The sequence below is a fragment of the Orbicella faveolata genome, unplaced genomic scaffold (genome assembly GCF_042242905.1).
Source record: "Orbicella faveolata isolate gen_17 unplaced genomic scaffold, um_ofav_v1 contig_47, whole genome shotgun sequence".
NCBI classification, from domain to species: domain Eukaryota; kingdom Metazoa; phylum Cnidaria; class Anthozoa; order Scleractinia; family Merulinidae; genus Orbicella; species Orbicella faveolata.
The window spans coordinates 19,426,331-19,444,179 of record NW_028301577.1 but is presented as its reverse complement, the minus strand read 5'-3'; the positions used below and the strand labels follow the sequence as shown (position 1 = coordinate 19,444,179).

Below are 17,849 nucleotides of genomic sequence, written 5' to 3'. Positions count from 1 at the left end.
GCATCCAGCCGAGCTTAATGTTTCTAGTATTCTGTCTACATTTAGTTTCGTAGCTTACGGTAATGTATTCGTTTTCTTCGCCACTACGTTACTGCTCTTATGTTAGCCTTGTCTTTTCTCGTCTCTAATAAACACAACTGGTCGTGTCCTTCCTATTTCACTGTGCCTGTTGTTTTTTCTGGTGATTAGAACTTAAACGTTTTCTCTGCGGCGGAACGCAGTGACATAGTAGAGAATTTGAGTTGTAACAAGGCAGGGACAAGAATTATACTAATTAAGTAAAAGTGAAAGTTATGTCTTGTCTCGGTCAATGTCTTGTCTCGGTCAAATAAGCCGCACAAAGCATGTTTTTGACAAATGCACCCTACTAACTATTATAAATACTTTAGTTTTTAGTAAACTTTTTTATTGTTCGAACGTGTGGGCGAATACATCAAAAAGTAATATAAATAAATTACAAGGTATTCAGAACTTTGCCGCTCGAATTGCGACCAGTACACACAAATATGATCACATCACACCAGTTTTAAAAGAGCTTAAATGGCTACCAGTCGCGACTCAGTTATATTTCAGGAGCGCTATCATGGCCTACAAATGTCTAACATCTCGCGTGCCGGAGTATCTGTCTTCCCAGTTCAGTAAGCGAGGAGAAATAAGCGGACGTGCCACAAGAAGTTCACAAATGCTGAACATTCCTCTTTTTAAGTCTGCCAGTGGTCAGAGAACGTTCTACTACAGAACAGTCAGTATCTGGAACTCCATGGATAGCTCTCTAAAAACTCTCGAGAAAGTATCTGCTTTTAAGTTTTATCTTAAACGTCAACTTATTAAGGATTTTATAGATTCCTAATTCTAGTTAATTAATCTTAATGAATCTTAGAGTTTTTAAGTAGTTTTAAATTATTATTGTATTGTCTTTGAAAAGCCTCTAAAGGGAAAGTCAATAAAGTATGTATGTATGTATGTATGTAGTGAAATGATATCCTTCCAGTGTAAGAGCGAATAGCCTCTTCCAGGAGTTCTGTTAGGCAAGCGAAATAAAGCGAGGGAAATAAAGCGAGCGAAATAAAGGAGAAAAAGGCAGGGTGTGAGGACTGACGAGCTGACTGAATGCCTGGTAGATGCTATAGCCAAACAATGATTATTGGATTACTATTGGATTACTCAATGTTCCTCCTATAGAAGAAAACATCGGAAACTGAAACAAAGCAAACAAATATTTCAAATAAACGTAACATAGTTAAAAATCCCAACTAGCAGGAGGTAGACCAGTTGGCTATTTAAAAAACGTGACCGAGGATTTGAACTCGGGACTACTGAGAAACAAGTCCTGCTAGTGGTAGGGTGGAGGCCTTGAACCTGGGACCTCCGGATTACAACACCAGCGCCCTAAACCACTCAGCCACGCCGCCTCCATCATTATATCTTGAATACCAATCTGTTGCTTAAAAATTGTATTCTGTAGTCTTTATTTGAACACATGTGTAGTTCTAAGTCGTCACTTTAAGTTTAATTCTAACTTATCAGTTCTGAGAGCCGCCTTAATACGGACACCAGTATAATACGGACACTTAGCGTGTCCCCTTGGTGTCCGTATTAACCGGGTTCCACTGCCATGTTCTCTTTCGTCTTTCTTCTCTTTGTTCGCGACTGAACCCTTATGAACCTCACGGCCTCCGACTAATAACATCACTTCCAGTGTCGCCGTCTAAATTCCTCCTGAATAATCACGACTTTCATTTACATTTACAGGTTCTTAAAAAATGATTTTGGCCAGTTTCTTGGTGTTCATGTTGGCCCATGTAACAGTGGTAAGATATCCCATTTCCTTTGTAAATTTTTTTCATATCTTGCGAGAGCGGAACACCAGTGCTATATCAGATGGAATGAGTTGAATCTACGATGGAAAATATTTGCTATAAATATATATGTATCTTCGATGAAACACATCGTATCTGTGAAGAATCACATCGAATTTGTGATGAAAAGTATGTCATTTGAATAACAGGGGCATAAAACGATATGGCAAACCCGCACCAAAACAGAACGTCACTTCCGGTTTTTATACAGCTTGGAAACTGTTGAGAGAGGGCCCTGAGAACTAGGTTGTCGTGGACTACAGGAGATATGTCGAGGTTTGCGCATCTGGAAAAGTTGAGTCCTGGTTTAGTCTAAATTTTTCAAGTTGGCGGTTTGTAATGTATCTTAATCTTCTCCCACCTTAACCATCCTTGTTCCTTTATGGTTTATTTTTATCTTTTGGCGTTTTTCTATTTTAGTAAACTACTATTTTTAGTTTCCTTCAATTTGAAGGTATATTTGCACATGGACAAAATAACTCAAAATACCGTGACTGAGCTCCTTAAGATGCTTAGAAAGTTGGAATCAGTTTGTTCCTTATAAAGTATTATTGAAGTATTAATGTCGATTTTAAATTAAAGTATTTATATTAATGTACGGTCTTAATGTCAGGTTCGCGGCGAACTGTACCCGATATCAGTCTGCAACTATGTGGCCCAGGTGGACGATTCCCCAGATAACTTCGTTGAACCTATGGAATATAAGGGGTATGTATTAATTTATTTCGATCAGTTCATCGAGATAATATGACTGCTCCTTACGGTATAAATATATCGTATAATTACCCATTTTCGAGTTGCCTTATGCCTCTCCATCAAAACGAGGCCTGGTGCCCAACCATTCATATGAAAATGAGTTTTATTTACATGTGAATGAATTCTCAATTTCATATGAAATGATGGGCACCAAGACTCGCTGTGAGAAAGAAGATAAAGGTAATTTGGAAATGGGCTATTTAAACCAACAGGCTTAGACATTTATATGATAATATAATATCGAGGCTTAATAGCCAAAACAAACAAAATTGAATAAGCGTGTCCACTCAATTCCATTCCTTACTCTTGTGAATTTTGGAGGCTTCTCAGTAAAGATGAATTTTAATGTACATTGAAAGAATAGTAAGCATTAGATTGCAAAAACGTCTTCAAAAAAGATATGAAACGCCATATTCCCGCCATATTGGTTTCCCTCTTAGAATCCAAGTACAGATACGAGGCCTTGGAGATTCAAATCATATTCTATGTATAGTGATGAATTTTATTCAGATCTTTTCACATTTCAAGGCGTTGGAAAACAAAACACTCAAATATGGGTTTGTTTGCAATTGTGTTCCTAACAAGTCAGAATACATACAGAGTGAACATTCCAAACTAAAAGCAATTTCATCATGGTTGACTATAATCTAACTTTCCAACATGATTAAGACACATGGTTATGATACTGGAATGTTATGCTGTTAGGGTAAGGTGCTGAGAATTTTCTTCTTGACTCTGTTCTCCTAATAGTAGAACACATAGCTACCCAGTGTACGCATAAATCGCACATTGTTGACCAACGTGACGGCTATCGGGGGTAAGCTTCCCCCCTATTTACCGTGTTGTTTAATAACAATAATCCCCCGTAGTGATCGTAAAGAACGAATTCGAACTTTATCTTTACTTTTTTTTAAGATTTCTAGCGTCATACCAAAGTGACCCCGCAGATGACGATGAAATTGACTGGATAAAAGATAACATTGTAGACCGCTACGGGTTTGAAAAAGACCCCAAAATGGACGCATGGAAGAAACAACCTGATTTCAAAGAAGATCTCGGGACCGATGAGTTTGTCAGCGCTGCAAATCGAGTAAAGAGATTCTTTGAAAAGCACAGCGACTGGGGCACTACAAAAAAAAGCCCCGCATTCCGCTCAAAAGACAGCTGCCTTAAACTCCTCTACATCACAGCCGCTAGATACCTGTTGGTGATACACGTTCTTTACACACAAAGCGATGGAAAGGTTGCTCCTTGTGAGAGTAATGGTGACGACAACACAAGGATCCCTGATTCCGTGTGCTATCCTGTACCTTGTGGGAGCGCCACTTGTACCTCGGACTATGATGTGGGGCTGATTGGAAAAGATGCTGGTTATCTGGTAGAGAAGTTCAACGACTATTTTCAAAGTTCCAACGGATTCGGGAAACCGTCTGACATTGTATTTGACACCAATGTCTACGCTTTTACACTTGAATACGCCATGCCATTTTTGTATTCTGGCCTTCCAACTGACTTTTCCAGTGGTGTGGAGAACGAGGAAAAAACGATATACTATAGAATGCAGGAGTTGGCCAGTGCTTACTACAAGGTTTTCAAGTACAGCGAGGAGTTCTTTCAAAAGATGAAGGATGGAGCCAAGATGGCTATAAAAGACGCCGAGACTGAAGCCAAGAGTAAGCTGGAAGATTGGCTGGACACCTTCAAGGCAATGAATGCTAAAGTACCACTGAAACGTGGAGGCCAACTGAACTCCCAGGAAGCGTTGAGAGCAGCCCATAATGCGGAGTACGTGAAGTACGTCAAAGAGATGTCAGAAAACGGCGGATATAGCTCAGCCTTTCTCGGTAATTATATACCTATAGTATTTGTTTTTATAAGAACGTCGATGGGTTACAGTGTAACGAATCCTTTCATAAAAGAAGTGTTGGGTGAGAACTTTAATTTCTCGGACTCCGTTTGTTGTGGAAAACAATCAGTGAGAAAAGCCAGCTGAACAATGTTGAGACAACAGAGTTTTTGCGTGATGAACGAAAGTGTTATGCAGTTAAACGGCCTTTTATAGGAAAATGTACTTGTTACTTAATTTATCATGACATATATTTAGTTAATTGTTTACTCAGCTTGTTTTTTTTTTAAATTTCAATTTCACACTCAAACCCCATTAAGATCAATCCCGACCTTCTTCGGCAACCGCTGCCGAAAACGTGCAGGCTCTGGGAAAGAGATTGAACCCTTTTCATGTCAGCCCAAAATCCAAGACGTTCTTAAACAGTTAAAGTAGCTTCCTCATAGTTTGCGTGTCGTGAAAAGTTTTGCCTAAATTTTTTGACGACAAAAGTTCGTTGTTTGTAATCCGTGTCAATCTTCTCCATCCTTAACCATCCTTGTTCCTTTATGGTTTATTATTACCTCTTTCGTGTTTTTCTTTCTGAGTAAACTATTTTCAGGTTTCCTTCAATTTAAAGGTAATTTTGTCTGTATCCCAATACTTTAAACGTGACTGTTTATCACTTACGGACATCCATTTCAGTGACGAATGATCAGTTTGTTCCGGTAGTATCTGTAAGCTAAACTATCATTTTGCATTTGTCCCCGCAAGATGATCTCGCCAAGGCCCTGATCTACGCGGCAGAGGCTTATCACACCCGTGGTGCTATACGCCATGTTGTGGGAGTCACACAAATGAAGGTATCGGTATCGCTGTCAACTGAAGACCTGTGGGTATCTATGATTGAAAACTGGGGCGACGCTAACAAAGAGTACAACCACTCCAACGCTCTGGAGGAGTGCTTAGTGAAGAGTAGCAAGTACATGTGGAGAATGTTCAATGCCATGAAACGTATCAGGGGACGCCTTCCAGCCAATGAAACAGACGGATTGGTGGAGTTCGATGGGAAAGACTTCTCAAATCCTGAATACGCGGCGAAAGAGTGGATGGACTACAGAAAGCAAGGAAAGACGAAGATCCCGGCCGAAGACATAGGAGATGTCCGGCAGTTTTTTGAGCAATTTCATTGCAACTCTGTATCCTTCGGAGAGCGATTCTCACCGAATTGTATATCGAAGATGAATGACGAAGTCAACGCCTACAATAAGATACTGGCTGGTCTCGTGAAAGACGACTCTGTATTACGAGGTGGAGGTGGACGAGTCAAGGGTAAGGGCCGGGGCCGGGAGAAGGGCGGGGGAAGGGTAAGCACCGGGGACCGGGAGACTGAGGGTCGGGGTAAGGACCCGGAAACGGGATTAGGCCCGTGATGAGGACTGCGGTCCAGGAGCTTTTTTAAGTTTCAAAAAAGGGTTTTATATTTTCTGACATTTCTTCGTGCTAGCAGTCAAACGTTTTCTATAACCATAGCTGAGGATAGCCGAGAGTAAACTACGCTTTGTTTCATGACCGCTGTACATCGAACCGATTACCCCTGATGAGGGTTTTCCTTGAACAACTTGAATACGGGGGGAACACCAGAAGACGTCTAAAAGCTTACTGCGTTCCACTCGTAGCTTTTATGCCCAGCAGTCAATAACGGGGGCAAATATCATTACTATAGTAGTAATCAGTGGTTAGCGACGAAGTGCGTTCGATATCCGGGGAGAGAAAGGCGGTACTCTTGGAATTTGTCGATAGGGTGTGTTGCAACGAACATTAAATTTTTGGGTTATAGCAGAGGATATTCAGTTAGTGTTGGACATCTGACGGTAGGCTGGTTACTAGAAACGCCTTCCTTTAATATTTCATACTATATTTAATAAAGTTATATCAAGATCCTCGATTGTTTACCAAATCCTGACTCTTATACCCAAAGTAGACTGCTGGGAAAGCATACCCTTGCCAGCAGCGCATACTTAAGCCTATTTTTGTCATTTCTCTTTCAGGGTTTGCCGAGTTGTGTATTTTCGTGGCATTGTTTACCTTTTGTGTCCTTTACTGGCATTAACTGTCACATCATTCTAAACGGTGCATCGTTTAGTAAGGTTAAGTATCGTGCATATCTATAGAATAGAATATTAAACAGTACAACAAAGTTTATTTCCAAATGTAAACGTATTTAATTTACCCTGGGTGCCAGAGGGTTATTTTTGTAGCGAAGCTACGATTATGAGCGGTGAAGCTGCGATTGTGAGAGGTGAAGCCGCGATCGAGATCGTGGCTTCGCCGCTCACAATAGCAGTTTCGCTACAAAAAAAAAACCCACTGGCACCCAGGGTAACATCAATTAAGCTTACCTGTAGTAAAGTTCCTTGAGCGGTGTGCACTTCCATTTCCTTTTCGTCGTTTGTTGTGCTATTTGGAATATTTGCAGTCTTTCCCAAGGTTAGTGACGTTGCGTTGATTTATTCGAGCTATTACGGTCAAGCCTTGCAACTAGAGAAGTTGTATCGCCGAGAAAAGCAGCTGACTCCTGACAGATGACACAGATCACAAATCGGTGTGTTACCCACGCAGTTTCGGAGAAAATACAGCACTACACAGCTTTCTGGCCTTTAGATAAGTACCTTAAGCCAATTTAGCTAGTTGCGTTCCACGAAGGAGAACGCATGCTAATCGCTCTCGCGGGTTTTGTGGACCAGTGCCGCGGGTATCGATCGTGATGCCATGCGAGTTCAGCGTTTGGGCGCCATTTTGGACTGATTATGTGGCACATATAGCCTCGATCTCATGTGGTAATGTTTTTCTTAGCCGCCGTGGGCTACTAGAATTTACACGTGCAGTGAAATTACCGCTCGAGGTGGAGAGATTCTCGCTTTTCGCAGTTTTCCACAATGTAATTGAAGTTTTGTTGATTTATTCGAATTTCCACTAGCAAATATGGCTAAGGCTACGTACGAGAATATCGGAAAGCTGTGTAGTGGTGTGTTTTCTAGGAAACAGACGCTGCAATTCGCCCTGGCTACGACAGCGAGTTGTGATGTGTCAATTCAGCTGCTTTTCATAATATATCCGTGTTTTCAATTTTGTCCTACTATTTGTTCTGGCCACTACCATTGTATGAAGTACATTACTAAGATGTTGAACTATTAACACTTATTGTTGTGTTCAACTTTGCAATGTATTAAACAAGTTACTGGCAAGTGCCAGTAATGCTGCAAGTTTTTTTCAATATCTTGTTAAATCTTGGACGGATAATTGAACTGAAATCATTTAGTCATCGTTAGTATTAGCTTGTCGCCATTTAGCTTTCCATGTAATTTGTCATTAATTATTGCTGGGCATTTGCTTAGTTTTGTTTTGATTTTTCTTTTTATACAGGATTGGAGTTTTTTATTATTATTAAAACTCGTTAAACAATTTCCTACTGATGCTAGTAATGCTTGAAGTAGTTTAATATTGATTTGATATTATGCTATTACACTATATTATTATATTATATTTGAACTTAAGCCAAAGCTTTTATATAATATTATTGTTAGAAATATTTTTTTCAGTATTTTTATCTCTTTGTGAATTAATATTAAAAGAGTTGATTTTGTGGAATTTTGTTTTCACACATATGCTCCTTTTTACCGGCTGTAAGTTTGTTGATCGATCGATTGATTGATTGATTAAAATTGTGATTTGTGTTATTGAAATGCTCGTGTTGCGGCTAAATTTGATGTGATATTTTGTAAGATAATTTGAACCCTTTCTTGCAACAATGAACAACTAGTCTCTTGTTGTATCTTGTTACCCTGTAATTCCAGGTGAAATCAGCAAATCTTGTTATTAAAGGTTACCGTAGTTTACATGATCCTCTTCCTCTTTTGATTGTTTACAAAAATAAAAATGCGTGTCAGTATCAGATCAACTTCACGGTATGACCTAAGAAGCTCTAATGACAGCCTCCTCCTTAGTTATCCAAAGCTGTTATCCAAGGCAACACTGGGTGATCGCTCTTTTACATATGCTGCCCCAAAACTTTGGAACGCTCTTCCTTTGGCCATCAGATCTGTGAACACTGTTACTGATTTTAAAGGCAAACTTAAAACATATTTGTTTTCTAGAGCGTTTTCATTAAAATCCGAATAGTATTGTAATTTAGTAGTAGTAGTAGCAGTAGCAGTAGCAGTAGCAGTAGCAGTAGCAGTAGCAGTAGCAGTAGCAGTAGCAGTAGCAGTAGCAGTAGCAGTAGCAGTAGTAGTAGTAGTAGTAGTAGTAGTAAATTTATTTTCCAAGTGACTTGATAAATCTAACGTTGCCTGTACTAATAATGTTACGAGGTCAAGAGAAATTGCCTCAAATTTGACTTATGTCTGAAAACTACTTTACACTTATCACTCGTTCTTAATAAAAATCATCATCATCATCATCATCATCATCGAAGTAATAATAATTTTTTTTAACAATAAAATTTTATTTACAAATCATCGAATAGTTACAAAGCAATAAAATATTGAAAAAATTATTAAGTTACAAGCGATAATAAGAAGACTGTATCAATCCTTTGTCATAAATGACATAAGATGAAAAACAAAATAATGGCTCAGGTTCCATGAAAATGTGACATAAAAATTGGCCTAATAAACAACTTGCTTTATAAGTAGTCTAAACATCATATTAAGCATAAGTAATGTCAACTGCAAAAATTACAAACAGTTCTTGGCTCAGTATTCCTGGCTTTGACTAGAGTTCCCCAGAAATAGTGTTAAATGCCTTAACGAATATTTGCATGTCCTTTTTCAATATCTAAGTCAATGTCCAACAGTTCTAAGTGGACTCTCCTAGAAGCTCGCGAGCCTCTTAAGCAAAGTAATGCTGATATCAGCAGCGCAAAAGACACTCTTGCCCTGATCCATGACATGGTAGTCCCTTCTTTGTAGCAACTAACTCAGCAAGTCTACTATGGTATCAATTACATTCCACCGCCATGCCACCTGTCGTGCTGAAAACTAATTCACGATTCATATACAATTATTAAAAATATCATCACCTTTATAAAAAAAATGCTCTTTTCGACGATTCTAATTGAACTAGAATATCCATTTTTGTACCACAAACACAACGAGCGCGAAAAGCTTATTTTTTCAGCCAATTTAGTGCAAAACCAAAGCCACCATCAACTAAATACTGTCCACGACTTCATATTTTCCTGTCGACCTTGCAACAGGTTCCTCGTCCTTGATACCTTTGAAATTGCTAATGATTCAAACTACGAGAATGTTTCGAGCTGCATGTATTAATAAAACTTAATTTGTAGTGAATGTTGAAACGGACTTTGTCGATGCTGTCATGTGATTATGACATTGGAAAGGGGGAAGGGAGGGGGCGAAATATGAGTCTGCTTGGCCCATCAGGCCGGCCCTTATCTTAGGTTTCTGTAGCATGAAGCAACTAGGAGTATTTCTACTCCCCCTGGATGGGATGCAAGTCCATCGCAGGGTTACCCCCAGCATTAAATTCATCGGTTCCCATTTGTACACCTGGGTAGAGAGAGGTACTGTGAGAGTAAAGTGTCTTGTCTAAGAACAAAACACAATGCCTCCAGCCAGGACTCGAGCCCGAATCGCTCGATCCGGAGACAAGCGCACTAACCATGAGTCCACCGCGCTTCCCATATGAGGAATTTGAAAAGAGAAGGTTTGTTTACGGCCAGGGTCAGCTTCTTTTGTCCCTGATAGTAGTTGGATTTACACGCCCACAGAAATCAACTTGCAGTCACACCAATGTGCACTACAATGTAGTTGTTGTTTATTGTTTATTGCGTTCGACGAAGGAGAACGAATACTAATCGTGTCCTTTTTACCGAAATCACTCTCGCGGGTTTTGTGGACCAGTGCCGCGGGTATCGATCGTGATGCCATGCGATTTCAGCGTTTGGGCGCCATTTTGGTCTGGCTATGTGGCACATATAGCCTCGATCTCGTGTGCCAATGTTTTCTTGGCCACCATGGGCTGGAATTTACACGTGCAGTGAAATTACCGCTCGAGGTGGAGAGATTCTCGCTTTTCGCAGTTTTCCCACAATGTAAGTGAAGTTTTGTTGATTCATTCGAATTTCCACTAGCAAATATGGCTAAGGCTACATACGAGAATATCAGAAAGCCGTGTAGTGGTGTGTTTTCTAGGGAAACAGACGCTGCAATTCGCCCTGGCTACGACAGCGAGTTGTGATGTGTCAATTCCGCTGCTTTTCATAATATATCCGTTTTTTTCAATTTTGTCCTACTATTTGTTCTGGCCACTACCATTGTATGAAGTACATTACTAAGATGTTGAACTATTAACACTTATTGTTGTGTTCGACTTTGCAACTGGTTTATGACACCGACTGAAAGCAGCCCACAATCCACTCTCCCTGGATATTTCTACGCAATTAATACAATAAAAAAAACTTTTTCTAGAGATCGAACGCACCTTACTAATCTTTGATTATTACTAGTAATAGTTCGAATAAATCAACTTGGGGAAAACTGCAAAGAATGCACATAGTGCAAGACCTCAAAGCGAGGCATCACATCAGACCGAGGCTATTTGGGTCAGTCCAAGATGGCGTTCATTAGTGATTCCGAGCAGTGCAAAATTGTTGGATGTTTTGTTTTGGTATTTTTTTGTGCACTGGCCACGTACGAGTTGAAACAAACAATTTACACCAAACACATCAAGACCATCAACAAAAAGTTTAAGCCCATATAGCTACAGTAAACTCGTATTTTCTTACGTTTTAGGGACTCCTCTCTCGACTGGTAAAGAGACACTGTTAGTTGTTTCCATTCTGGACCAAAAAGCCAGGCAGAAGACATGAAAGTTGCACGTTTTGTTAAAAATGGATTCAAATACAATTCGAAGTAACCGCGCTCTTTTGTTTGGAACAACTGAGATCTGGGAACTAGTGTACCAAATTGAATGCGGAAAAATTAAATCGGGGAGCGGAAAACCGGAAAACCGGAAAAAGGAATCTGGAATTTGACTTTTTTTCTTTTTTTTTTTTTCACCTTGACTGTTCTCTTTCTGATTAGAGCGACAAACGGCAGAAGTTTATAGTCTTTATAAGCCACCGCTGGTGGTGATTCTGCACTCATGCTGCAATACGGCTAGCTTAATTATTTTTGTTTTCAAAAATTCCACCTTAAAAATTCCATTCCATTTTGCTCTTGGAATTGCCAAAAAGTTTGGTTGAATGATTCACATTTGTGCATTCAACAGATTTTAGTTTTTCTGGAAGGAATTTGCTAACCTTTTAATTCAGTACTAAACCTGCTGAATTGTTTGGTCAAATGGAAAGCTCTTCTTACATATCGTTATTGCTTGGCATTTTTTGATTTGATTGGCAAGGTTATAATCAGCGTATAAACACTTTCGTTATAGTTATTTATAGTTATGATGGGTAAATAGAGGTTAGAAAATGGTACTCAGTCGATTAACTTGAGTTATGGAAATCACTCATGACTGAAAATTTAACTTGGGACTTGGGTTTAGATAGTCAGAGACTGGGTTAAGGAAGGAGAGCGTTTTACTTCTCTCTATATTTGACTGTATTCGCAAAAACATGCCCGCAGTTGACTTGAAGACAGTCCCAGAAGTGATCTGAACACCCCCCTGGCTAGAAGATTGGCCCCCCATGCATGCACATGACATGGACCTCTCCAGCAGGGTGCCAGGTTAACAAAGAACATTCAAACAAGGCTTGACAACTGAGCAAACTACTCAGCAACACAATTTGTTATTGTTTGTTATTTGGCACTCAAATCGCTAAGTCTAACTAAGTGGAGGTGTCAGTACAAGACACCCTCCCCTCCCCCTTGCTTTTGACAGCTGCCTGCCAGCAAGCCACCAGCAGATAGGCCATTGGCTGGGCCATGTACCCGGCCCAGCCTTGACGAAGCCCCCCCCCCCACAAGGTTTAGGGTCGTTAACCCCAAATCCAGGCAAAAACCTATCAGGGACGTTTTTGCAAAATCGCTCAGATATTTATCTTAACATACGCACCAGCAAAGTTGTGAATCAGATTTTAGACATTTTTATTCCAATTCTTAATGTACAATGTACTGCAAAATTTGTACTGAGCCTGAGACCTCCTGGACGAAGGGAAAGGGGAAATGTGCATGTTCCACTGGTCAATCAAATACCTCACTTTTTCTCCTAATTTTATTCTCTATTAATTAATCTGTTGCTCAAAAGTTGGTCAAGTTCCTATTAATAGCAGAGAAGTCCCTTGTCTTCTCAAATTAATCTAAACAAATATCCTTTGTTCCCTTGTTACCCAAATCCCTAGGAAGCCTTAGCTACATATTTACATGTAATATTAATAGCACATTGTCCATTGACTTTCAGTTAACTGTTTTCCAACTGGTGTGTACAGTTTATGTGAGATTTAAATAAAATCCTAAGTTTAACCCAATGCATTTTCTGTTTCACTGCCAAGTTGACTGTACATATATGTTCAAGACACAAACGTCAGGTTGGATCAACCACTCAGACCTCGTGGTTTAATAGACTGAACATCTCCGCACCATGGCTAGCAGTAGTGCCATACATAACATAATTCTGACCTTCCCATAAAAACTTGGGCTTGTAGTTTACAGGCAGCTCGGAAAGGAAAACAAACGTTCTACCACTGCTGTTCCACTCATCCTCAACATGACATTTTCTGTTGTTTTCTTGTACCTCCCATGGATTTTTTTTGGTGGGGGGGGGGGGGAGGGGGGGGGTTGTTTCCCTGCCTTCAATTTATCTGCTGGATTGTACACAACACAACTATGCTTTGAGACAAACACTTGTAAGACCAGAATTTAGGACATAGTGACAATAATTATCTCCTGGATGGTAGTGAGAACAAATATAGTTTCACCTTGTCCTTGCCTGCACCATTAACCCCAATCAACTCTTGGTAGTTCCGGGTACCCACTGGGCGGTGGTGGCAACAGGGAAGGAGGGAGTTCTTGAAGAGGAGGAAAACCAGGTGGAAGGGTGTAAGTAGACTGGGGAGCAGACTTTCCAGAACTTTCTGAAGATTCATTTTTCTTTTGCCTCTTGTTCCACTTGTCAAGCCACTCTTCAAGTGTTGCTTCACATTGACTTGTTTTAGACTGATTCGCTGTCTGTCCAGCTGTGGCGAAAGAAGAGAAAATGTTCTTATAGTGCCCCTGGAAATTCCCCCTCCCAATCCCTTATAAAAAAGGACAGGGGTGCTTATCCTACCTTTTAGGGGTTAAAAACGTGGTTTTTGTACTCTTGGGGTGTTGAGCCTCAAAAGGTCCACAACAGAAGCTTTTGCAATACCTTTTAGGGTATTGAGCCAAAAAATGACAGGAGATAACGTATTGTTTTAGAATTAGTATTCCTCTTATGGGTGAAAAACATTTCAAGCCACGCCCACAAAACAGGATCTTGGTACCTCTTAGGGGTTCTTTTCAAAATTTCTGACGAGCACCACCTTCCTTTTTATATAGGAGATGGGAGTCCCCCCTCCCCCCCTTTCCCAAGCTAGGCCTTTGGCCCATTATTACAACCCCTACGGGCCTGTATTCTTGTATTCTTGCCTGAGATCTAACTGAAAACTTCAAGAAGGGGGGGGGGAGGGGGGGGGGAGAGGAGAGGGGAAGCACTCAACAAAGTTTTATACAGAGTGCTTCTTCCCTGAGGTTTCCATGTTTTGGATCACACCTTCACCAGTTTTCAACTTAAGATAAAAGAGGCTATTCATATTCAGAGGGAACAACTCTCTTTGAATCCAGAATTAACCATGTTTATCTAAAATTATCTCTTTAATTCTCACACTTTCATGCTTTGCTTCATTCTGTTGTTACTATTTATGACAATTAGCATTTTCTACTTATTATTAATTCAGCTTCCATCGCTTTGTACTTGGATTAACTGAGGACTAAAGAAGTTTCTGTCGGAAAATGTTTTGTAAACTCAAATGTTTTGTTTTCTTAAAATAAAACAAAAGAAGTAAGCACAGTCTGTAGAAGTTAATTCTAATCAGCACTTACTTGCAGTTTGTGCTGCCAACAGCACTTGTGGGTTTACATGAGAATACCAACAGCTAGCACCAAATCCACAGGATCCTTTTCACAAAGTAAATATTGGAAAGAATTTTGTATTACAGATTGGCTTAAATAAGAAATTCAATACCACATGGTAAATAACAGTTTTTCTGAAACTTTCAGAACCTCTCATGTTCACATTTAAAATAAATAATCACGTCACTACAAGAAAAACACAGAGGGAATAGAGTGCTAAATTCTTTCAAACAGCTCAAGTCTTGGAAACCCCTCCTAAATCACTTCTTTGATTTCAGATAAAAGTCAGAATAGTACAAGAACATGGTTGATCTATTTCCCAAAAATCCCTCATATAACAGAAATGAACTGTACTGAGAAAATCTATTGACTGCGGGCACACAGTGGCCGACCAAAAAACTGTGACTGCAAGTGCAAAAAGACAACAAAGTCCACCATATTGAGCTGGAACTATGGTGCCTGAGGAAGAGCAGTAGAATTGTCCGAAACATCGCATTTTAAAAAACATTTTAACTGTTTAGAACAAGATTTACTCTATTTATTTTATACACAAGGTAATACTTTCTAAACATGTATAGTATGTCACTGACTGTCACTGTTTTCTCTGTATTAGAGTGAAAGAGCTACATACATGTATATTAGGGATGTAAAAAACTTCAAATAAGAGCTACGTTAGAGTGCATATGTTCCCCAAAAGTGCACCATCATGATTTCATAGTAAAAACAAGCAAAACTCAGTTTAAAATGCCAATGTCAAATCTTCTCTCTGTATTAGATCAAAATACATGTAAGCATTACTTTAGAGTTCACATGTGCTATATACCGGTAAGTGCAACATTGTTGTTACGATTATAGTACAGTGAAACCCTGCAATAGAGCCACCCTGTTAATATGGCCACCTTGTTATTACAGCCACCTTATTCTGGCCCATACAAAAGCTTACTGTAGTCAGTCATTTCCTTATTTAAAGAACCCCTTATACAACCACCCTGTTAATAGAGCCAGATTTTTCTGGCCCGTTGGAGACGGGATTAACGGGCTTCCACTATACATGTAGTTGACTGGTCCATGATAATTTATCACATATTTTCTACAAATATTATTTTTATAACTCACCAGTGGCAAAAAATTGTCGGCAAGGTGGTTTGCTGGATTCCTCAGCTAGGAGAACTGCAGGATCTAAGTAGACAGTCATATAAATTGACAGTTGGTGGCTATGCACATTTTAAAGACACTCGGTGGTTTATTTCTGTAAACCTGTTGCTTCTCTCATCACTGACTATTTATTTCTATCAAGTTCATAAAACCTTCAGAATATTGCAGCTGTAAGCCTTGACCCATTTGTTCCACTTCCGATGTCATCACTTTTGACCAAAATTATCACTTATACTCAAGTTCCACAGGAGGAAAAGATCTTTCTAGTGATGCCCAGACTAGAGTGATTGAGTGATTGAAATCTGCGCGAAAATGCTTAGAAATTTGAGTGAAAAACTCGTAGCAAAATTTTCCTCAACTACATTTGGCTACTCCGTCATAGGAACTTCCCGTCTCAATGATGCTTTCTCAGGAATTCTTGAACTGGAAGCAAGTCCAATAGAAGGTCAACCATCGCAGCAAAAAAATAAGAAAAGAAGAAAACATAAAGGCAAAAAAATTACAAAGACTCGAAAATAAAGCCTAAAGGCATACATGTGGGTCACTTTCTGGTCCAAAAGCTATCTCAAAATTTGGATTTGTGCGTGGGCCCGAGCAAAAATTGTCTTAAAATGCAATGCTATGTAATTGTTTCATAAGGCTTCGGCTAAACAATCAAACAACTTCAACCTTTCACGAGCTGTGTGAGGTGGCGAGACTTCCTGGTGGCAAGGTGACTGGTAACCGGTGCAAAGAAAGGCATGTTTAGCTTTCATGTTGCAAATGCCTTGTGGAGTAGATTGTAGCTAATTTAGCTCATATACATCGCTGAAAATGTCAAAAATGTCTAAAAAATGTGTTTTTGCGAAAAGCCTCAGCTCCAAATGTCCAAGGGTTAAAAGCACCTTTCGTTTAACGCTTCATTCAGGTCGATTTGTTTTAAGCAATGAGCTCATCTCATGGAGTATGTTGAAAAAACCATTTCAATGCCTCTAGATTTCACAATTTAGCAGAATTTATGCCCCCTACGAACTCGCAAGCTAGCCCCCCGTCGCCCTCCTCCCTCCCCCCAATTCAAAATGGGCTCCTTCGTCCCTGGAAAAACATGTAAGGGCGGTAAGGTTAGCTGTTTTGTCAGGACATCAAGTTGAGCGAGTATTAAAGTTTGGTACGTACCCTTGAAGGAATCGTAGTGGAGCTTTCGATTCCTCTTGTGTTGTACGCCATTGATATGATTTTTCCTGGTATGCGGAGTATCAGCAAAAGATCTGTTACAGTATTCACAGTGATACCTTTTTCCCATCCTAGAAAACACGAAACACTGTAATGTTGTGTTGGGCAAATTAAATGTTATTTGAACATGAAAGAAGTTGCGGACATCTTGCTTGGTAGCCGCCCTAATTTGCGACAGCTTTGTAACCGTGCCTTTCAACTCGGAAGTGAGGGAATGGACCGGACTGGATCGCTGGATCGGACTGGACCGGATTGGACCGGATTGGAAAGGGGCGCTTGGATCGGATCGGGTCGCAATTTTGTGGGAAACAGTACTAAAATTGTGAAATCAATACTAACTAGAACGCCAAGGTGAAGATTCAGTGAAATGTTGGAGGGAGAGCAAATTGTAAATTTTTTTTTCCGATTTGTCCACGGAGAGAGTTCGAAGAAGTCTGCCAAACTTTTTAAAGTCGATATTAAGGTCGGCACAGAGAAGGGGACTCTAGTAGTCCCTGCGAATAGTCCCTACAACTAGTCCCCTGAAGAGTTTACACGAAGGGACTGGTCGCAGGGACATATCTCACGAACAGTTCACGAAGCGTTTTGAAGAACAAGTGAGAGGGACTTGTTTTGAAGAACAAGTGGCAGGAACTTGCCCCAAAAATAAAAACCAGTTTGAATTCGTGGGACTAGTCGCAGGGACCAGATTTTAGTTCCTGCGACTAGATTTTGTAGCAAAAATGGCCAGTTCACGCGATGGAACTTGTCCCCGCGACTTGCTGCAGGGACTAGTTGCAGGGACTAGTTCCCTCGTGTGTGCCGACCTTTAACCTTGAAATTGCGCAGTCCATTAAACCACTTTTTTTTTTATCTTCGGTGTATTTTTATCTTTATATATCTTGCTTTTTTTACATTGATGACAGTGATAGGTATATCGTTACTAAC

At 39.9% G+C, this 17,849-nt stretch overlaps 2 protein-coding genes across 5 annotated transcripts; one reads left to right on the top strand and one right to left on the bottom strand.

Moving 5' to 3' along the window:
- Positions 1-384: 384 nt before the first annotated feature.
- On the bottom strand, positions 385-17,108 carry LOC110066901 (zinc finger matrin-type protein 5-like). Of its 3 annotated transcripts, none has more exons than XM_089279105.1 (5): positions 16,866-17,108; positions 15,672-15,734; positions 14,526-14,600; positions 13,382-13,639; positions 385-2,551 (listed from the first exon to the last, which is right to left on the bottom strand). In XM_089279105.1, the coding sequence occupies exons 1-4, from the start codon at positions 16,990-16,992 to the stop codon at positions 13,401-13,403; spliced, it is 504 nt and encodes a 167-aa protein (XP_089135231.1). In that variant the 5' UTR covers positions 16,993-17,108; the 3' UTR covers positions 385-2,551; positions 13,382-13,400. The 3 variants fall into 3 exon arrangements, with proteins under 3 accessions (XP_089135231.1, XP_089135230.1, XP_020629812.1); XM_089279104.1 differs by lacking the exon at positions 385-2,551 and adding an exon at positions 8,927-9,482; XM_020774153.2 differs by lacking the exon at positions 385-2,551 and having other exon boundaries at positions 11,527-13,639.
- Positions 1,753-8,344, top strand: LOC149097486 (uncharacterized). 2 transcript variants are annotated; one of them, XM_089279103.1, is made up of 5 exons: positions 1,753-1,811; positions 2,473-2,567; positions 3,531-4,459; positions 5,215-5,772; positions 6,492-8,344. In XM_089279103.1, exons 1-5 carry the CDS (start codon positions 1,764-1,766, stop codon positions 6,551-6,553), a joined length of 1,692 nt encoding a protein of 563 aa, XP_089135229.1. In that variant the 5' UTR covers positions 1,753-1,763; the 3' UTR covers positions 6,554-8,344. The 2 variants fall into 2 exon arrangements, with proteins under 2 accessions (XP_089135229.1, XP_089135228.1); XM_089279102.1 differs by lacking the exon at positions 6,492-8,344 and having other exon boundaries at positions 5,215-5,888.
- Positions 17,109-17,849: the final 741 nt, after the last annotated feature.